The sequence below is a fragment of the Grampus griseus genome (genome assembly GCF_964374135.1).
Source record: "Grampus griseus genome assembly, chromosome: 21".
Taxonomy (NCBI): Eukaryota; Metazoa; Chordata; class Mammalia; order Artiodactyla; family Delphinidae; genus Grampus; species Grampus griseus.
Window position 1 is genome coordinate 22,274,866 of NC_139015.1, and position 23,718 is coordinate 22,298,583.

At 34.6% G+C, this 23,718-nt stretch overlaps 1 protein-coding gene across 2 annotated transcripts in view; it reads left to right on the forward strand.

Moving 5' to 3' along the window:
• TNKS (tankyrase) overlaps positions 1 to 23,718 on the forward strand; it is a gene marked incomplete at its 5' end in the record, with an annotated part of 176,260 nt that overhangs the window by 64,021 nt on the left and 88,521 nt on the right. For both annotated transcript variants that reach the window (XM_082680365.1, XM_082680366.1), the window contains 2 exons: positions 21,385 to 21,421; positions 22,181 to 22,256. In XM_082680365.1, the coding sequence (XP_082536491.1) occupies positions 21,385 to 21,421; positions 22,181 to 22,256 (113 nt within the window). The remainder of the gene's footprint in view (positions 1 to 21,384; positions 21,422 to 22,180; positions 22,257 to 23,718) is intronic.

Sequence of the window (23,718 nt, forward strand, 5' to 3'; positions counted from 1 at the left end):
TTTATATATTTTGTTTCTGAAAGAAAAGAAAACGGCAGACATTATTCAACGTACTTTCTTTAGGTCCTTATGTGATGCTTTTCAGAGAAAAATGGTTAACAGAAGCTGAGATGCTCTTTTTAAACATGATTTGACCAAAGAATGAAAGTTAAGATAGTCTTTCCTAAGAAGTATTTGAAAATGTGAAGTAGAAAGTTCTTTTATATGTGTTAGAAGCTATAAGAGCAGAAAGGAAAATGGCATATTTTTTGGAATAGAAAAAATAGGAAGTGAATGTACATACATTGTAAAATTGGTGCCCAGATCACAGAGCTAAAGAACATTTAAAGGAATGAATGATTGCAAACTTTCTATAAACCTATTAAAGGATGGAAATGAGGTAGCTATGTCCTGAAAATTTTACTCGTAGAGAATAAAGTGAGCAAAGTCCTTAAGAAGCTACAGAGATTGCAGAAAGACAGGTTTACAAAATGGCTGCCTTGCAACAGAGTTTCCGTCAAAACAAATGGTTGTCTTACCCACTTCTGTTAACTTTTTTCCTGTGAACCTGAGTCGGAAAATATTGCTAAACTTTTATCATCACACTTTGCCAGTAGATTTGCATTGTCCAGTAGTGTGATATAATTGTGTAAATGTTCTCAATGTTGTTATTTAAAGCAGATCAGAATGCTACTTTATAGATTCTTTAAGGTTAAAATTCAGGAACACTAGTCTATTTTTAAAATAGACCTATCTTTAATTGGTCTGAAAATCAGTTAAGCTTTCAAGTAACCCACATTTACAAACTGTAAGTTGTTTAAACATAAGAAGAACAGCTTATGAAAAGTTTTTATTGGTAGGATATGAGAGCAGCTTTCTTTTGATTTTGACCAATCATTTCTCTGTGGGCTAAAAGAAATGAAATGTATTTTTTCAATTGAAATGATGAAAGTATATATGATCACTTTACAATGTATTTATTACATAATAGATTTTTTTTTTCATTCTACTGTATAATCTTGTTCACTAATTCCTTATTTGTTTGGCTATCTGGGTTTTCCTAAGTATTTTTCAATGAAAGACCTTATATCTTTTAATGATGTAGGATAACATAACGTGTATTTATTATGTTTTATGTGTTTAATGAAGTTCAATAACTTTTGTATTTACCTAATTTAATTAAGTGAGCTTAATTAACCACTGTGGCTATTCCTCAGAAACTATGGTGAGTTCTTAGTGTCATAATTAGGGAATTTTGCTTTGTGTTATGAGTCTACTGCTTAAGGGCTTGAATTGAAGAAGGTGCACAAGCAGAAGGACTTCTTTGAGTACTTGCAGTCCCTATACTTAGAATTTTTCATTCATTTTCCTTAAGACACTCGTTTACACATATGTCTTCCAGTAAACTCTATAAAGCTTGATGTCCCAACACAATTAGGAAAGATCAAGAGCAGTGGGAGATGTGCTCTTTATGTATTCAACAAAGGATAATTGCAGAAAAGCACTGTAGACCTCTGTAAATCTTTCCCACTACATCTGAATTCTTTAGCTGAAGAGTACTTATGCAGGGAATATACCAAAAGATCTCTCTGGTAATTTTGGTATTCCTACATCTTGATCATGCCAAGGTTAGGTTTATCCTTAAATACCTGGCTATATTATTTGAATTATTTATTGGAGAATCGTTCACCCCTTGAACATTTTTAGTTAGACTATAATATTGGAAAGGAACTAAATCACTGCCGCCATTACATTCAATAATCTATTGGTTTTATGGATGGCAATGATAGGCAATTAAATTTGGCACAGGAAGAGTTCCCAAAGACAAGTTTATTATTTTTTTCACTTGTAAATTTTGCTCAGATAATCAGTAGAAATAATTTTTTCATTATCAATTACATGTTCTTTTTGAGAAAGAAAATAACACCTTATAAATGGGAACTGTTGTGACACATCTAGGCCACAGACAAAAACAAGGTCATTGTGAACTCACAACATAGCAAACATCTTCTTCAACTGGCTAATATAAGTGACAGTTGCTTTTTTACCCAGCCATAGAATTGCCCCCATTTTCTAATGGCATACAATCTAGAACAAACCTTTGCTTCCTTATATCCTCCCCTGAAATATCTTAACTAAGCTCAAAAGCTATAATGGATTCTAACATAGTCTTACTGAGGTGCCTGTGTTCCCCATGGCCTGTGTTCTCTCCCTCACTGTAACAAGTAACGTCCCAACTTGTTCAACGATAGCTGTGTTCCTAGTGGTCTTTGGCTGGAGGGCATCGACACTTTCCTTAAAGATATTTCTTAAGGTACAAATTATTCCCCTAACACTTAAAAGTCGAATGCTTTGTCAACTTTTTGTGTATATATATTCAATTCAGCGTGTTTGTTAGTACTTACATGTTCAGACATTTTGATAGCTGTTAAGTATATAAGGATAAATAAGACACTGTCTCTGCGCTCTAGGAAATTTCAAACTGAGCCATTGTTATATTTTCACGTGTTAATAACAGTGAGTCTGATTTATTTATAAACCTCTTTCCTTTATAGATTATACTCATTTTTTACCTTGTTTCAACTGAAGGAAAAAGAAAATGCTTGAAAATTTGTTAACTTTGTGTAGGGTATGGAATTCTGGTTACCTTTGCCTAATATCTTGACAAGGGCTAAATTTTTGGAACTTATTCACAAGAACTCTAGTGCTACAGAATTTATAAAATAAACTCTTACTGAGAATGCATTTGTGTGTATGTGTGTGTGTGTCAGAGAAAAAGAGACAGGGAGAGACTGAGAGAGACATTTACTTTGTAACTCAGTCATAATGATTTACACAGAACCACCTGATGGCCAGTTATGATGATATAGTATGTGCCTTTCCTAAAAGAACTTCTGGAATTACTGTTAGTTCCAACATCTGCCCCAGGATATATCTATCTCCACAAGTCATTTTCAGTAAGATGTGAAAGTTTCTCAGTTCAGTCTATGTCATGAAAACTATAGATCTTCATCTCGCACAAAGAGAATGAATCTTAGAGAATGAATCTTAAAGTGTTTCTTAGTTTCACTCTTCAACAAATAACCTTGCCAAGTCTTCTTATATTCCAAGGCAAATCAGTGGGCCGCTGGGATTTAAAATTTTTAACACTTCCAAATGGCTACAGATATTTCTTTACAAACTGCATATAGAAATGTTTGCCTTAAGTCTTGTAAGATTATCAAGATGAGAAAACATTAGGCTGTCAAGAAGCTGAAAATAGCTTACTGAAATTTTATACTAACTCACTGTTAGGTAGTCCTTGTCACGATTCTTGGGTAATTGTTTGCAGAAGCCTTTATACAAATGGCTGGTTCTATCAATTAAGCCACATTTACTCAAAAATGCATAGTATTTTTTGCTAGCACAGAGAGCTTATGTGGGAAGAATCACTTTCAATATATGAATGGTGCTAGTTACCCTTAACTATAGCTTTCTCCAAAATGGATGTATTATTACATAATCACAAATTAGAAATGTTAAGTTATTTGAAGTAATTATCTACTTTTGTCACACCAAGATTTCTACAAACATTACTTAAGGTTTATTTGTGTCTGTATGCTATTTGGGCTGGGGACAAATAATTTGAGATGGTGGCGGGTGGGTCAGAATAATGTCATCTTTCATAAACACCACTAGTCATGAACTATCGTAGCTGTAATTTGTCAGACTGTTTGTTCCCTTTATGTATAAAAAAGTTTTTTAATGTTGTCCTTGAAATAAGACTCCGTTTATTTTAGTTTAGAATATTAAATACCATTTTTTTCTTTCATTTTTTTTAGCTCTAATTTCTCATCAGTTCATTTCTGGAGATATTTTAAACTCTATTTAAAATGTATAATGGTACCTTTAGTAAAAACATGCTATCTCTTTCTAGCATATATAAACCTTGGTTTATAACTGTAAAGAAAATATGACTAAATAAATGTACATACTTTAGTGTCTCATAAAAATGTATGTAAACTCAAATCAAAATACAGAAAATGTATTGTTTTTACCTCTTTTGGAGGACTACTATCACTAGCAGCCTGCTAGAAGTACACAATTACTATACTTCTTTATACCCTATTGTCATAAAGCAGCTGATTATACTATACTCCCATAATAGTAAAAAATGAATATTTTATCAAGTTTATTTTTATATAAATTTTAAGTCAGTGAAATGAAAACACAGGTCAAGTAAAAACCAAAATCAGCTTTATTAAGCATAATTTAATATGAGAAATTTCGATAGGTTTGCTTTTTACCATATTTTTAAGTCATTTACAGGATCTTGGGAAGTCGGTTTTTATTTAAAAATATTTGCATTAGACATAGTCTTGAAAAAGAAACATAAAAGAAATTTACGGTAATACCACTTCACACCCATTAGGATAGCTACTATTTTTTTTTAAATGAAAGAGAAAAAATAAATATTAACGAGAATGTGGAGAAATTGGAACCCTTGTGCACTGTTGGTGGGGAAGTAAATGATGCAGTGACTGTGAAAAACAGTATGGAGTTTCCTCAAAAATAAAAATAGAATGGCTATGATTCAACAGTTCAACTTCTGGGTATGTATTCAAAAGAACTGAAGCAGAGACTCAAAGGAATATTTGTACACTCATGTTCATAGTAGCATTATTATAGCCAAAAGGTGGGGGCAACTCAAGTGTCCATCAAGAAATGAGTGGATAAACTAAATATGGTATATTCATAAAATGGAGTTTTATTCAGCCTTATAAAGGCCTGCCATTCATAAGCCCAGTATTCTCCTAGAGAGAGAAAAGTAAGTTCTTTGCGTAACATAAATGACTAAATGCTTGATTAGTTTACTATTGCTATTTATTTATTTTCTTATACTAATTCAAATAGCTGTCTCCTCAAAACTATTTGCCTTGCTTTCAGGAATAAAAGATATGTTCGAAAAAAAGCTAAAAAGTAATAGGCAGCCAAACTTTTACTGGAAAGTACTGTTATATGTATATGCTTATAATAATTTTTTTTGACTGAATTAAAAGCATAACATTTTCATTCAACAATTTCAGGTTGCCACATCAGATTTTGTGTTTGCTCATTCTGATTTATTTATAATGCAATTTTCTAAATCTGTATCCTAATCCTGTTCTATTGGTTTTTTTCAGGGGTTTCCTATGTAACCTCATAATACTTTCATTTTTAGTTCTAAACTTAGATACAGTAGACTCCTCTGTTGCAGTGGAGCTTCCTCTGGATAAGACATTCCTTTTAGGAAACATAGGCATCTCCAGGGATGGGAACGTGGGTTAGGTGTTCCTCTTTTTTAAAATACATTGAGCACTTACAGAGATATGAGAAAGAGTATAAAATATGGTCCCTGACTTCAAGGGGCTCAAGTTAGGCAAGGAAGACAGACCCACAAATTATTTTTCATACAATATATAAAGTGTTATGGAGCACAGAGGAAGGTGCAGTTGATTCTCTGCAGGAATTACTAAAGCCAAGAACTCAGCATTTACTGCACCTGAGTTGTTCTCTGTCCACTTCTGAGACCTAGTATTTTCTATCTAACATTTCTATGTATTTTTCCATTTAGAATATTTTGTTTTTCTGTACTTTTGATCAGTAGTGTCAAAGGAATACGGCCTAGACTAAAACCAAATGATCTTATTCAGTTTCACTCCCCAGTTACTTCTGGGTCATCTGTAAGCTTGGCAGGAAATAAATGCAATAAGCAAACTAAGCAAAACGAAAAAAAAAATACAATTCTTCTTTAGCTTGTTCTCAGCAAGAAGAGTATCATTCTACTGAATCGATAGCACTTTCTTCTGAATCCATCAGGAGGCATCAAGAATCATTATTCAGAATCAGAATCATTATTCAGAACTTGAACACAGTAAGTTACTGTCTAGAATGAGGGTAAAAGTGAGTTTGCCTGTGTGCACACACTGGTTTGCTAGTTGTTTTTTAAAGTTAGAGCATGTATAACCTTGGAACCTTCTCCTGAAGATGGTAATAGGTAGTTGCTGATTTGAGTTTCAAATGTGCCCTTTCTTTAATTTTTCTAAGATACTAATTAATATCTTGCTGCTAAAGAAGCAAGAAAAAAGGAAAAGGAAATGTGTATCTCCAATCCACAAATCATAGATTTCTGAGCTTTATTTAGTGTTTAGCTGATACACTGGGGGCATATACGCCTACGCACGCGCGTGCGCACACACACACACTCACACACACACGGGTATGGGTAATCAATAAACTAACCGCACTGATTCTGAGCTCAGGTTGGTGATGTCATTACTAAGAACCCAGCAGTAGGAATTCCCTGGTGGCGCAGTGGTTAAGAATCTGCCTGCAAATGCAGAGGACACAGGTTCGAACCCTGGTCTGGGAAGATCCCACATGCCGCAGAGCAGCTGGTCCCATGCGCCACAACTACTGAGCCTGCGCTGTAGAGCCCGTGAGCCACAACTACTGAGCCCACATGCCACAACTGCTGAAGCCCGCGTGCCTGGAGCCCATGCTCTGCAGCAAGAGAAGCTACCGCAATGAGAAGCCTGCGCACTGTGGCGAGTAGTGGCCCCCGCTCGCCGCAACTGGAGAGAGCCTGTGCACTGCAACGAAGACTCAACGCAGCCAAAGATAAATAAATAAATAAATAAATAAATTTATAAAAGAAAATAAAAGAAACCAGCAGTAACTCAGAAGAAAGGATTGCCCATCATTTTTATAGCAGTGGTACAGCCTTGTAGAGAAACATTGTTTTATGTGGCCTTGTCCGTGTCCTGTTGGAAACAGTCATTATCAGCAGGGCTGACTTGCACATCCTCAATATTTAACATAGTACTAATGTTAGATTGATTTTATCTTTAATTTACCTCAAACCTCATGCTATGTGCATATTAACCTTTAGTCACATTTCATAAGGATTGCTACATTGCAGAGTTGGTACATTTCTGTGGTAGATAGGTAAAAATATGTCAAAATTGATATGTATTTTATGAAATCATTATATATAATAAAAAGTAAATCTAAAGTTAAAAATTAACAAAAAACAAAACATGTATGAAATATAGTAACAAATTCATATTTTTCAATATGGCTTATCATTATTGACACATGGATATACTTGAAGCCTGCTTCTAGAAGTCAGTAAGTTACCAATTAGTTTATTACAGAACATCAAATATCTGTATGATAGGAGCTTACTACCGAAATATGCATCTTTCTTTTGGAATTAAGTTTTCTCTCTAATGAGGAAATGAGATTTACTCTTTGTAAGGTTCTATCAGTCTCGGTATGATTCTATCTCTTTGGGATATGGAAGAGAAGGGAGAATTCACTGCATTGTTTTTCTAACTATCTTTCTCTGAATAGCTTTCACTTTTTCTTGGAAATTATTTAAAACCTTCTATTTTTTCCACTACTTGATTAATGTTGTACATCAGTTTTTATAGCTTTCTGCTCATGTTGTGATTACAACTTTCTAAGGACCCAGCAAAGTGTTTAGGACAGTGAGATAAAATGCCCCCCCTTTTCATTATATTAAAGCCGTTTCATTATAGAGAAAGTTACTGGGTGGAGAAATCTGTTCTCTCAGATCCCTTAAATGTTTTCAATCAAAATTCTTTCACTGATGCTAATGAAAAAGAGGTCCTATCTCCCTGATGATTTCAGGGGGAAATAATAAACAATTTTTAGTAAAGCAATTGCTTTAAAATTTGAAAAGCATTATTCTTACCATCATCGTCATCATCATTATCTTGCCTTGGAGGTTTACTGTAAGGAAAGCATTGTTGTGTGTTTTATTTATATTATCCCTGACCCTCAGAGCAACCCATAAGATAAGCTTTATCTTTCTCATTTTACAATGAGAAACAAGAAGCTCAGAGGAAGGTTAAATGATTTGGTCAAACTCACGAGGCTAGATAGTAGCTGACCCAGGATTTATTCAAAATTTCTGGCACAAATGGTAATGCTCCTTGATATGACTTACCAGTGATTCTCAAGCCAGGCCCAGGTCACGTGCCCCCGGTGGACATATGCACAAACCACCCCGATCTTTGTGATGAAAGTCATGAAGTTAGAGGAAGAAAAAAGATTAAAGACAGCAGTAATATACCATCCAGACTCAATTAGAGCATTTTACCTTTTCCTTTTAAGTCTGTTTAGTCTTTTTTTTTTAATTCCAACATGCCATTAATACACTTTTCCTTATGAACTTTCAGCCATAATCAGTCCATTGTTGAATAACTTAAATGGTTAGAAATATTTCTCCCATTAATTAAGCCAAATACAGTAACTTCTTTTTGGAACTACATTGTATATGGCTAAGCATTTTTCTTTTGGAGAGCCTCCTCTGAAATACAGACAAGAATAGACGGGACCCTTTGTATAACTGTAACCATCACCTCTGCCACCTTAGTCTTTTATACTGTAAGCCAAATAGCCCCCCACCCAGTTTTTTTAAAAATTTATTTGTTTATTTTTTGCTGCATTGGGTCTTCGTTGCTGTGTACAGGCTTTCTCTAGTTGCGGCGAACGGGGGCTACTCTTCGTTGTGGTGCGCGGGCTTCTCATTGCGGTGGCTTCTTTTGTTGCAGAGCACAGGCTCTAGGCGCGTGGGCTTCAGTAGTTGCGGCCCATGGGCTCAGTAGTTGTGGCTCTTGGGCTCTAGAGCGCAGTCTCAGTAGTTGTGGTGCACGGGCCTAGTTGCTCTGTGGCATGTGGGATCTTCCCGGACCAGGGCTTGAACCCATGCCTCCTGCATTGGCAGGCGGATTCTTAAACACTGTGCCACCAGGGAAGCCCACCCTTTTTTTTTTTTTAAATTCTGCTGATACAGCATAAGTTTCCATGTGTTTTTTTGTAAATTTGTCACATTGATTCATTGAGTTTCCTGTCAGACCAGCTACAGAGTAGTTGAATCTGGGCTCATCTTAAGCCAGTTTTTAGTCTTTCTTGACTTACATATTTGAACAGTTGACTTTTTGTTTTGTTTTTACTCTAATAGCAGGACACTGTATTTATCCTAATTCTTTATGTTCTTGTAATGCTTGCCATCAGTTGCCATCATTCTGTATCTTAAGATGGTCGGGTTCCTCAAGACCAGATTTTGTTCCTCCATGTTATCTAGATAGCCAGCTCTTCTTCTTTTTTTTTTTTTTTTTCCAAATTTCCGTTTCTCTTAAGTTATTCAGCAGGAAGAAATGATGAATTTACCAAGTCCTTTTGTCTTTTGCCCAGGACTTTCAGAGTCACTAGAAATGGTCTCTATTTCTTTTGATACAGTTGTTCATCTCTACAAGATTCAGTAAAAGTGATTAGTGGTGTATTTGATATACTATCTAAGCATATTCTTAGTCACTTCTTTGCATTTGCATTTGCATGAGGTAGCCTTATAAAAACCTGTGCTATACCCATGAATCATCATTAACCATACTGGTCCCTTTCTCTGGATACTGTAGTATGTTGCAAGGCTTCTTCAGTCCTTAATACCTATGCATTCTCATCATTATTGCATACATCTTTGAAAGACCTAGATTACCTACTAAGAAAAGCCTCATTTTTGCATTATTCTGGTCATTAATGCTCAATACTTCTTAGGTATTACTCACCTCTGAGTTTCCAGTCTTCTCACCTGCTTCATTATTGGATTCTTTCCCGCTCCCAACCTCATTTATATCTGTTTTTACTGCTCTCCTTCTCTCTTATTCTTCCACTTCCCTTTCCCTTTTCTTCTCTCTCCCATGCATCACTCCACCCCTACCAAATAAACGTCCAGAAGTCATGCTCTGAATCGGGAGTTCCTTATACCTAGGAGAGTCCTTACATCACTCAGGGAATTTGCTCCTCCATAGTGACAGTGTTTACCAAGTTTTGTAATCTTCCAGCTCATGATAGTTTTAGATGCGCACTGTCCAGTACAGTAGCTACTGGCCACAGATGGCTATTGGACATGTGAAACAGGCCTAGTGCCACATGTTGAAATGATAATATTTTAGATATATTGGATGAAATAAAATATCTTATTAAAATTAGTGCCCTCCGTTTACCTTTTTTTAACATGTCTAATAGAAAATTTTTAATTACATATGTGCTTTGAATTATGTTTCTACTAGACAGCATTTTTAGATACTCTAAACTAAAAGGAAATAAATAAAGAGATTATTCATTAGCACAATGGAAAGAGAAAAATAAATTACACATGAAAAAAATAATAAAATGCATAGCATTCCGGAGCCATTTTGGATCGGCACATCTCAATAGGCCCAGAGAGCTTTGCTATACTATTGTACAATCTGGTCTAGGTTCAAAATAATTGCCCCTGATTTGTCAAGAAATGTTAAATTATATTTTGAATAATCCATTTTTGAATGCATAGAAGTGTTTAACGTATTTCAGAAAGAAATTCCCTCAAGAGCAGGAGAATTAAAATGCTAAATTAGCAGTATGTTGAAAACTTGGCTATCTAGAGTGATTTAGCCCTTGACTTTTCCAAGACAATTAATTTTTATGGTTGCAGCTTTTAAATAAGGCTAAGTGATAATTTTTATATGAAGGTAGTTGATAAATTTATGGGGGCAAAAATAAGCCCATCAAAGAGTAAAAGTACCAAAATATTCAAAACCAGTTTTTTTCATCAGAAATGTTTCTTAATGTTTGATATGAAGTATTTATATTAAAATTATTTCAAAAAATTAATTTTTGTTGTTTGTTATTAAGATTAGTATACAGATTTCATCTCTTCATTCAAGGAACTTTCATATGTAGTACCTGCAATCTCTGTCTTTGGTCATCTTGTTTAGAAATGGTAGTAAATGTCTCTCATAGGCATTTCTACAATAAAGTTATGGATAGTACAAAACTAAAACCTAACCATGGAAAACAGATTAATGTTTTGAACAACGTGGCAGGGTTGTATGCATGAAGTGATATATATCACGGTTAATCCAAGCAGCTTTCTGAAATATAAGAGGAACAAGGAAGTTCTGAATAACCATCTACTGAAAAGATAATATCAAGCATTGATATAAATCTAATTTCTGCTAAGAAATTCATATTAGCACACACAAAAGACATGACACATGTCAAATCTGTTGACACAGATTTTATTATTGATATACAATTATCTTATACATGTTTCTGATAGAATTGTTGCTGTCCTGTTTTGCTAGGTATTTAAAATAAAAATGGAACTAGACAATAAAACTGATACTAAGGGATGGGGTTAAATATATTCCAGGTAAGAAAATTAAAATGTACAGTTGACATGTGGCTTCCTGCTTCTATACATAGGAAAATATATCCCAGTAAGATATGTAATTTTAAGATTATCTGAAATTGAACATCTACTTCTGTTTCTCCAGTTTGCTACTTCAAATAAAGATGTTTTTCCTGATTTACATTTAGACAGACTTGAAACAATTTCCCAAAGCAAAATACTACGGAATAATTTTTCCCCCCAAATTGCAAATACGTCCTCTTCATTTCCTCAACTTTAAAATCTTTCCTCCATATTTTTCTGAAGTAATGAACTTCCTCATATATCTCCTTCTCAGTTGAACAAAATAAGAAAAGAAGATAAAAGTCTAAGAAGAAAGTCAAAATCAGTAGTTATCATGTTAGTACACTAGCCCATTATAGTAACTTTATAATAAGAAAGTAGTTAAGTAAATTAAGTGAATGCTCATCTGTATTGGATTTTTTTTTAAGCTAATATTATGCTCAGGAAAGGAGCAAACTGGCCTTCTAGACATTATACATTAGTACCTCTCTTATAGTCTTTTATTTTTTCTAAAACTACTTCTCTTGGAGAACATTTTCTTTAATATGTCTGAAACGCCTCCTAGGTGAACTATGAACTCTCAATGTCTGTCTTGAAATTGGCTGTGCAAGAATCAAAGACTGTAGTTTCAACATCTAAATAATTAAATAAATTAGATATATTATTTAAATAGATTATTCTAATTTAATGGACATTCTCAGTATATGAAGTCTGAGTCTGTGGTAATATATCCATTAAGCAGAAGCTGAATTAGCAAAGTGTTGCTACTCTGAGCATGTTCAGAAAGATTATTGGGTGAAGTATTAATCTAAGATTGAGATGTAAATATTTTAAATTTTACCATTCATAGCATGATATCCCAGGTGACACATAAAACTAACACATCAAATATAAGCTCTGCTGCATTGTGATGCATTCAATGCCTTCTCTCTACTTGACATTCTTTCCATTCTTACTGCCACCATTTACGTACTTTTCTTCTCACCATCTTGCTACAATAGCCCTGTAACTAATCCCCAGTGTCTCCAGGTCTTAGTTCATTGAGCTACCAGGTTAAGTTCAGCTTTACTTAGTTTACTCCCCTGCTCAAAAAGAAAGAAAAGAAAAGTAAACGAAGAGTTCCTATACCTTACAAAATCATGTTAAACTCTACAACCTGGGCTTCCCTGGTGACGCAGTGGTTGAGAGTCCGCCTGCTGATGCAGGGGACACGGGTTCGTGCGCCGGTCCGTGAAGATCCCACATGCCGCGGAGCGGCTGGGCCCGTGAGCCATGGCCGCTGAGCCTGCGCGTCCGGAGCCTGTGCTCTGCAACGGAAGAGGCCACAGCAGTGAGAAGCCCGTGTACCGCAAAAAAAAAAAAAAATACTGGCAAAGGACATGGATTCTTGTCCTAGCTTTGCCACTGTATAGTTTTAAAATTTTAGGCAAGTTATTTACTTATTTTGGGTCTTAACTGAGTCATGTATAAAATAAGGATATCAAACTAGTTTATCTTGCCAAGCTTGCCTTAAGATTATATTTAGAATCAATGAGTGTAAGTCAGAGGTACTTTTTTTTTTTAACAGCAGTTCTTAACTTCATAGACTCCATAGATTCTGTAAAAACTCTTAAAACTGTAGGCAAAAATTTGAGTTTATCTTCATATGTGCAAAGAATTTTCTCCCTACGGAGAGGGTCTAAAGCTGCTTTCATTAGCTCCTTAAAGTGCTTCGTGACCCCCCCCAAAGTTAGGAACTGTTATTTACCTGATCTAAATCTTTTATTAACACAGACATACACACACTCAATGCCTCAATCTCTCTCCCACTGTCTGGTGAATATCTCAAAGCTTTAAGAACATAGTGCTTAGCTCTGTCATCTTCTGAAAGTGGTCCTCAACATCTTTTCCTTAACATACCTGACAGATAATGTTTACACGTGTGATATACTTCCGTCAGTGACAGCTGTGCATTGCAGCGTGCTAAATGAATAATATATTCTATGGATTTGACACGTTCCTCGTGTTCTAGCTCTGTCCATCACTTTTGTCCTACTAACTCAAGATTCAGTACATGATACAGTAGTAGTAGCTGTGTTATACTTGGCATATTATAGATAGTGAATATATATTTGTTAAATAAATAAATGATGTTATTCAAAGGAGAACTAATAAATGAGTGGCATTAAAAGAGAGACAGAGAGTTTGAATGAGAAAGATTATGCCCAGGATAAAATACCATTACTCAGACTTCACTAAGTTTAATTAACTCTAACCCTGAATAAGAGATTCAGTGATACTTTGGGGGAAATATAAGAAAAAAATAAGCATTTGCAGCTTAAAGAAGTAAATCATAATTGGTGCTTCCTGAAAAGACCAAAATTGCAAAGTTACTACATCTTTCAGAGACTTTGTAAACAGGACAAAATATACAAAGAATAAAATGCAATCATATACAATAATTACAGTGAAGACAAGACAGTTCTTACATCATTCAAAAAGTAGTCACTTGTACTTCTGCATTAGCCTTAGTTTCCTTAATTCCTTATATTTGGTGTAAGAAGGCAGAGGTCTGACTATCCCAAATAGGTGTCTCACCAAACTTCTGGCCCTCAGTAGGCTGATGCATTGAGGGGCTGAGCATCCTGATAAGAGCAAGGACTGCAGGAAAGTAATTTCCTTTTCACAGATAACAGTGTGGTTCCTATAAATCAAAATATGCTTTGTTCATGTGTTCTCGTAGCTCTAAGATCGCAGGTACTACATACAAAACAGTTCCTTGAATGAAGAGATTAAATTTGTATATTCTCCCTATTTCAAAAAAAGTACAAAAGACAGAACAAGTGAGAAATGAAGAACTAGAAGCTGTGCAAATTAGTTCAGTTTTTAGGTGAATTGCCCTCAAAAAGAGGCAAGATTGGGATTTCTAGCTGTGAGGTTGAGATTTCTAGCAGTACAGTACTGTCATATTTCTCATTAGTCAACTTTTTCTCTTTTGTTCTTTTTCCTTTCTGTAGGTGGTGTGATTATATTCCAGAATAAAGAATTTTTCAAATTTTAAAAGAGATGTGATTTGTCAGTTTCTTATAAAGTTAAACATACATTTACTGTACATCCCAGCACCCACACACCTAAGTATTTGCCCAAAGGAGATGAAGACATAGGTCCATACAAAATCCTGTCTGAATTTTTACAGTAGCTTTATTCATAATCACCAAAAGCTGGAAACAGCCCACATGTTGATCAACTGGTGAATGGATAAGCAAATTCAGGTGCATTCATATAGTGGAATACTGCTTGATAATCAAAAAGAACAAATATTGGTAGTCCAAAACACGAATGAATCTCAAAAGCATTTATACTAAGAAAAAGAAGCCATACTTAAAAGTCTACATATCCTGTGATTCCATTTATATGACATTCTATAAAAAGTTAAACTACAGAGAAAGAGATTAGATTAGCGGTTGCTATTGGGTTGGGATAGATTGATTACAGAGGCGCCTGAGGGAACATTTTGGGTGATGGAGATGTTCAAATTTTGAGATAGTGGCTACACAGCTGTATAAGTTTGTCAAAATTCATAGAACTGTACATTTGAAAAGGTTGAATTTTAATGTATGTAAATTGTACTTCAGTGAGTAAATAAAATATTAAAAGACACAGCACATGTACTATATCATAAAATATCCCAGAGGAGTCTGGGCTTAACCCTATAATCAAACATTAATGTATATGATAGCTGTGTATACCAGGTGAGTCAAGTTTTGCTGCCAAATGAATTTTTAGAGCTTTGGGGATTTTGAATTGGCACATAAGAAATTGTGGGTTGATTGCTATAGAAGAAGGATCCCTGATATAGAGCAAAGAATGTAAAACTATTGGCCTGTTTTGGATCAAATACGCTTTTACTTTACCAGACCATTTTTGGACAGCAAACATTGTGATAGTAAAGAATCAATATCCCAGTTCTCTCAGCCCTGACCAGCCATTTACACAGATAGTTGATGGCTTAAGCAGTGGTGGGCATTCCAAGCACCCAGATACCACACCATACATGGCATCACAATCTGACATGCTTAGAATGAGATCTCATTCCTTCCTTCCTACCTTCCCTCCCTCCCTCCCTCCCTCCCTTCTTATTTTCTTTGTGACGTATCAAAAGGTCTTTTAAAGTACAGGTACAGTTTGCAGAATGTCTCATTGGTTAACAATGTGCATTAGGAATACCTCTCCTGGTTTTTAATACCAAACTTTAGAGAATGCATATATATTATAATACAACATTTTTTTGGCCAGTGTGTGTTTGTAGTTATGTCCCAGATTTTAATACTTCCGTTTTTAACAAACAAACAAATCCGTGAAAAGTCTTGAGTTACATTCCAAATACAATTGACAGAATGTCAGAAGCAGGTATAAATTATTTGAAACCCCACTTAAGTGTCCATAAATGGGATGCCTATCTAAGACGTCACTGGGGCTAAGTGAAGACATACTACTGCATACAAAGAAACTGGTTGGTAACAATCATTTATTGACTGCATTATATGGTTTTTTTGCAGAGCCTTTGTTATGTCTGAGTGTAATTTTGTGTTTTTTAATGTTTTAGGACCTTGGTTTAGGTTTTTTTGTTAACATGTAGTACATTATAATTTTTATCGTTTAAATATTATAAGATAATATAGTTGCATTTGGGGGCCTTTTATCTTCGAAAATTGATTTTCAGCTGCCCTGCAGGGCAGGATGTGTGGGACACCTCCATTTTTCTAAAGAACTGGAAAATTCTTCTCAAGCTGCACTGTACTGGACAGCCAGCTTGGAGTTTACATTAATACTGCAGCACAGGTTTAATGTTAGCGAATTAGAAAGGTCAGAGTTGTAGGGAGCAGAAGATAGGAAGGATCTCCACCAGGAAAATACTCTATTCAAGCCTAAAATTTTAAAGCCCCCAATTATTCCTTGTTTAGAATTGATGTGGAGCGTTTAGTTTGATCGTGATTCTAGACTTCTCTAATGCTGTGGACTTTGAAGCCAGAATCAGAATGAGTGGGAAGATTGATAGGTTTCAGAAGTTGGAAGAAGGCATAGAGGACTCTTAATACTTTGTAATTTTTTCCCAACATTGTCCTGAAAATATTTATGAAAGATTTCAGAGAACGAAATAATAATTCAATTGACAATTGAAATAAATCAAATAATTCAAAAAATAATTTCAGAGAGAGGATGCAGATCATTCCTGGGGCCATGTGTACATATAGTAGATACCAGCCCGTCTGAAATTGCTTTTGGTGGAAGACCTAGCTTAACATCTTGAGATTAGATTACTTCCTGGTGCTTCAGTGAAATTCCTTCCACAACTACGTGGCTGCTTCTAAAATATCAAATCTATTCGTGAAAACACAATGGATTATGTCACCCAAATTAATATTTTATTCCCCATATTGGCTGTCAGTTTAGTTACAAGAATCAGTTCATCTCTTGTATTTGTTGGCAGCTTGATGAGAAAGTATCTGTATGAGAATTAGCAATTCATGGTACTACTTAGCCCTCAGCAACAAAAGGGTCCCTAAACTTGATAATTGAGATTCTTGATTGAAGTCTTTACGTAGCTCTTACCTTGAGATACCTAAAGCATGAGGAATTAACACATGCTGTGGGAAATGCAAAATGTATTGGTCATTTTAATAGACCTGGAATACATTGTCTTCATTCCTACCTATTCCCTTGGTCCAAAATGTTAAAACAAACTAGAAGGTAAAACTTTTTTTTTTTTTTTGGGCCCATGTTTACAAGCTCATGTGAAAGTTCCCTGCTTTAAAGTAGTTTTGATGGAAATACTTGGCTTATGTTATATAAATATGTTCAACCTGTTTAAAGCTAGTTGTTGTCATTGTTTTTAAAATTGTTTTATTACTATTATTGTTGTGTTACTCTTTTGTTTACATCGATTCTTCCAAAACGCAGATTTGCTTAGTTTCTGCTCACGTTAGCCTTTTATCAGGGCTTGACAGATAGTGAATAATACTCAGTGAAACCTTAGGCAATTCATTTAATTGTCTTGGTGTCAGTTTCATTAACTGTAAATAATATGTTGATGATCCCTTAGGCAAGCTATTCTGAAATTGGGGATGAGGTGACAGGAGAAAGGTGACTTTCAAGTTACACCCCCCCCTCACTGCATATAACAAGAGATGTTACTGATAGGCATGTATTATGCATGGTTTCAAAGTAGAGGAAAGAAAGGTCAAAATTCTTTTCTAGTCCTTTATTGCTTTAAGAATTTATGATTCTGTGTTCATAATTTTTCCATGTTGTTCCATCTCAACAAAACCAAATGACTCATTTTTAGAAAACTTAGTCTGCTTTGATCCTGTCAGTTGCTAAAGAAAAGAACAAAAGCCCCTTAAGATGTTGAAATTGAGATAAGTCAATAATTATGACGTCTATGTATTGATTCAGGTTTTCTTCATTTTTATTCAAAAAGTAATTTTGCCTTCACAGTAAGTGAAAGAGAAGTTGTTTCTAACTACCTCAGAGAAATACAAAGGGGAGCTTTATTTTTAACCTTTATTTTTTAACTTTCATTTTTAACCTTCTTTCTGATAACATATTGATACTTTTTAACACATTAACTCATCTCTGCCCCCCGACTGTGTGTGTGTGTGTGTGTGTGTGTGTGTGTGTATTTATCTTTACATGCATCCTATCAATACTTAGTTTACTAATAAAAACAGTTCAGATTTTGGAAAGTAAACTTTGTGGCTTCCTTATTTTTTTTTTAGCCCCACTTATTTTATTCTAATCAAAGAAAAATATTTTAAGCCATCTGTTTTCTCCGTTTCTGGCTGCTATTATCTTGACTATAATTGCCTAGTTTCCCTTCTGGCTGATCTATTGCTAGCCTTTATCTGGATGTTATTAAAGAATATAAATGGTCCGCAGAGCACCGGAGTCTCAGCCAGAATATTTTCAGATTCGCAGCTAAAATGAAATAGAACTAGGGGTTTCACTGTGAAGTAAGCAGCTCGGATTTGTTGTCAGAGTGTGTGAGGGACTCTAAGTTCATTACGCTACTTACTTCTGCGATGTAGCATTTGAAAAATAGCTCTGAATGTTTATGGATTGTGGTCCTCGGGCACCAGATAGTGGATGTTGGAATGTATTGCAGAAAAGCTGAATAAGTACGAGGAACTCTAACAGTGAAAGTAGAAAGTCATTTGTAATACCTCCGTCTGACACTGTTGGGTGCACTTATATGTTTCCTTTTGAAAGCTTTGGTTTATTATCAGTTTATCCATGAGGGAATAACTTTTTTTTTTTCAAAAAGTGCCCTTTGGAGAAAATATCAAGCTATACTTGATGAGAAGCTTATGTATGTAGACTGATGTGAACTTTGGAGATGCCAAATACTTTGCAGTTTTATTTCCTAGCTTACTGAAGTCATGTTTCACTATGACTTCAATTTCAGTAGTAGGTGCTTTCAGATCTCAATTTCAGTATGATTACTGTATATCAGGAAATGTATACTTACACCAAAATATAGACTGTGTCAGAATTGATTGTTTTCACCTCCCTTTACCCCGTTTGGGCCACTTTCCTCCCCAAGAAAAGTTCACTGGAGTAGAATATGGGAATATTTTAAATAATCACAAAGCGTATAGATCTTTAAATATACTTTGCACTCTACTTGTTAACATATTTCAGTATTTCCTCATTGTTTTCAAAATGAAGTTCAAACTTCTTAGAGTGCCATTCATGTGATCTATTTCTTCTCTGCCTCATTCTTACCCATTCCCCTGCAAATGTGCTTTGTTTCAGGTTTACTGAGCAGCCATTGCCCCTCTCATTTCTTTTACTTTGGTTGCTTCCTTCTCCCTCACCCTTCTTCACCGGAGGATCACCTGTTCTTCCTTTAAAAACTCTGCACAAGTTTTCCTTCTTCCAGGAAACCTTCCTTGAACTACAATTATCCTGCCTCTTATTAATCCTACTTAGACTAGCCTTTAAACTCTTCATAGCATAAGACTCATTTACTACTCTCATCGTTTGTTTACTTGTTTGTCTTGTTTAATAGACTATTATTCCTTGAGTTTAGAGATGATAGTTTCTTTTTTTGGTTTTGAACCTGGCCTATAGGCCTTTCAAATAATTGTTTGCTGACTGACTAAATGAATGACTTTTCTAGATTATCCCATAATTTCACTTATTTTGCTCTTGACTCTTAAGGCGTTTGAGGGTATGGGTCATACCATTTTCTCAGAAGGAGATTCTTAAACTGACTCATTCACTTCCATATTGCCACCTAAAATATTTAATAAAGGTAGGTCTTTGGCTTTGGGAAGACAAGAACCTTATTTGTGGGGGATTAGAATAATGTAAATCTTAAACTGTCAATCAGTTAAAGAATCTGGAATACAATACATGGGAAATTAGAAAGACCGACTCTTATCATGAAGCATGCATTCTAGCTTATCCATGTATATTGTTGAGCCCGTGACTTTATTGGTATATAAAATTCCCTTAGGAGAGACTAGATATTTAACAATTTTTTCCTTATTTGAAAATAACTGCTTACAGTTTCTAGATTTTAATAAAATCTTAATCTAAGAATCAAGACAAAAGTTTAAAGAAATATTTGCTAATGAAGGGTTATAGAATTTAAACATGTGCTTGATGGTCCTGAGACGTCCTTAAAATATTTGCATCAGGGCTTCCCTGGTGGCTCAGTGGTTGAGAGTCCGCCTGCCGATGCAGGGGACACGGGTTCGTGCCCTGGTCTGGGAAGATCCCACATGCCGCGGAGCAGCTGGGGCCGTGAGCCATGGCCGCTGAGCCTACGCGTCCGGAGCCTGTGCTCCGCAATGGGAGAGGCCACAACAGTGAGAGGCCCGCGTACCGCAAAAAAAAAAAAGAAAAAAAATGTGCATCAATATTCTGCATTCTGTAGCAAAATAAACAAAATGCAAAGAAATCCATATTTATAAGTGATAAGATTTGTTAGTTTAAGCTTATTTCTTAATAGAATTATAACATTTTCATCTAAAATTTTATTTTTTGTATGTATACTTAATATTTGCCTTCACATAATTACTTGCTTAGACATTTTGTATAATTATTTCTTTAATGATATAGCAAACTGAGTCAGCATATTATAGCTGAATCATGGTCCTGGCTGTTCCTTTTATTTATTCAGTGAGCAAACTCTATATTACTAAAATTCCTTCAGTTGTGCTTGCAAAGACTTGTTTGTTAGTTCTTGAATGCCCTAAGAAATTTGTATTGAAGATTCTAAATTATATACCTATTTTCAGTCTGTGATATATTAAAAAATAGAATGGAGAAAAATTATTCACATCTTAATGGTTGGATGTCTGCTTATTCTCAGAGACCCCAGTCTCCTTTTAAAAAATATTTTTAAGATTCATTGTTGTTAAACTTTAGTATTGAATTTGTATAAAGTGTAGGTTGCAGCACGTTAGAATATTATTGTCATTTAGGAATGTATTCACTGTTTTGGTTTTTAGAGCACTGCCTCCAAGGGGCTCATAGCATTTGGTACGTAGTTCACGTATTTCTAGTCTACAGACCTACCCTATCGAGGCAAAGGCTTCTTGATCCTGATATTTTTTTTCTTCTGCTATAAAGCTCAGCAATGGTAATTAATGTGTGTTTTTTTTTGACAAAACTTTCCATGTCATTACAAATAAAACTGAGGTTTTTTGAAGACTAGTAATTTGTACCTTTAAAGAGCCACATTATTTTGCTTTTGTCTCAGAATGTATTATGCTTCACAAGTATACTGTGACAGCCTGAATAGAAAAGGGGGGAGGGGACATTGTCTTCAACTGGCATGCTGTTATCAGAGGGAATGTGTTTCTGGACACGAGATTTAGCATTCATTGGTCGTCTGAAGAAAGCTATTTCATCTGAGGATTGGACAAGAAGCTGCGTCAATTTGCTGCCCGTCTCCAAGGCACTGGTGATGCTGCCTTCACAAGCTGGCTAACGTCACGGCTCCATCACCCAGCGGGGTGTGGACTCTCTTTTTCTGTTCTTTTCTATTTAATTCTCTATTTGCTGCCTACTGCATTTCTTAATCTGTCTTCTGCCAAATGCTAACAGCATGATATTTTGCAATCATCTAGGTGAATACAAGAAAGACGAACTCCTAGAAGCTGCTAGGTAAGTGATTCCATTCATTTTAAGTGAGTATAATGCATTTAAGGGAGAAAAGGAGGAGGGCAGGTGGAGGACTATAAAAATTATAACATGTTATTGTCTTGCTTGGATTTTATACGATAATGCGGGTAAGACCTTATACTAAATCTTTGTATACTTTATTTTGCACGATTAATGTATTAAATGAGACTGTCTTTCAATATGGTGATGATTGTAAGGTTAATTTTATTTGGAACATTTCTTAAGGTAACTGCAAACCCGAGTTGCCGAGCTTTTCGAATGATATTCTTGGAGTATTTAAATACCTATATCTTTATTTTTCTCTGGAAATTTTTCTAGCCAAGCTTGAATGAGGGGCATGAAGTAAATGTTAAAATTCTCACCCATTTTCTTTTGTTCTTGTTCATTTATAATTTAATTGATTAGCTTTTTACAGCATTTTATATGTGTTTTTAACTCCAGTGTTTTAGATCACTTATCAGAGTAAAGTTTGTTTGTAATTAAGAAGGTGACTTTATGCAGATAAATAAAACAAAAATGTAGAAAGCTACCTTATCTATGATATACCACTGGATGATGATTAACAGGAATTATTAGGAATATATTGATTGAATTGAATAAAGCAAAAGAGATTCTTTCAGAACCATATTAAAGAAATCAAAGCAAGCCCATATCATTTTGTACTCTCTTGTAAAAAATATCCATAAACATTCATAAGAAGCGCTATAATTTTATAGGAATTGACTTACTACCTTTTTGTAGGAGTGGTAATGAAGAAAAACTAATGGCTTTACTGACTCCTCTAAATGTGAATTGCCATGCAAGTGATGGGCGAAAGGTAAGTCATTTAAAATATAATATTCCCCTTCAGTGATTTCTTTTTGCTTTACAGTTAAAAATTTTAAAGTTGGCATATATATGTGTATATACATATATATATACACACACACGTATATATACATACATATATATGGCTGTATTTTACTGGTACCTTTTAACTGTAAAATGAAATGCTGCTGTGACATGTTCATAGAGCTGGTGAAGCATGATCTTAAGCCTTTTCTCTTAAATGTCAGACACTGAAAGTTATTTGTTAAATGGACCTGCAGCTTTTTTATCGATTAAAATTATAACAACTTATATTATTTTCTGTGTATGATAATGGAAATTAGAGATATTTGTTTACATCCTAATTACCCATCTTGGTTAGGATATAATTTTTATTTCTTTTTGGCAGAGGAAAATTTGTTTGCTAGGCAACCAACACTTTTTCCATTTAAAGCTGAGAAAATGCTAATGATTTTTTTAGATCTATTGTAGCGGCCCTGCTTTTTTTTTTATTGGCTAAGTTTTCATCGTTATATATTGAAAGAAAGTATTAAAGCAGAGAAAAATATTCTGTATTAATATACAGTTGTCATAAATGTAAGGTAATATATAAAATATGCAGTGGTATCTTCATTATCTGCTTCATATTCTTGCTGAATAGAGACTGAAAATGTAATCCTTTATAGCCTTTGGTATCTGACCGCAAAGTTTTGCAGTGATTTGCCTTATAGATATGGAAAAACAAAACACTTTGTACTATAAAGTCTTTTTTAAAATGTCGGTTAATTTTTTAATGTTAAAGGATGGCTTTTATATTTTTAAAACCTAAAACATTTTTAAAGTTACACTGCAGATATTGAGGAATTTCTTGTACCTAATAATTAAAGAATTAATTCCTTTGGAATTATTCATATCGAAAATATACTATGGAAAGTATCAGGATGGATGGTACCCCTTAGAAATAATGAACTGTTTTGCTTTTAAAAACTCATTTTTCTCTGAGTGATAATTTTATAGATTAAAATTATTCAGCTTTCCTTTCACTTTTTTCCCTATACTAATGAAACACATATAATAGTGACATTGAATTGAATCCTTCCAAATATATGTTGTTATTGAAGATGGCTTGTATATTATTTCACATGGCCTAATGAATGTTTAGTTTCTCTGGATAATTTGGAGAGAGACTTGTACTTTCATGGTAGGTTAAATTATGTATACATAAAGCTATAAATTAGCAAAGATTTACTTGGTACTATTATTGACTTTTGGGAGATGTTTCTAAATGGTTACTGCTCATTTTCCCTTCAATTTTGAAGTTGCTTTGGGAGTTTTAACTTCCTTGAGTTACTTTGAGTTCCAGATTTTGTTTGGATCCTTTTAGTAGACAAAACGACTTTTATCACTATGCGGAAAGAACCCTTCTTATCTGTAAATGCAGGTATATCTTTAGACAGAGCTCTTTTAGAGCC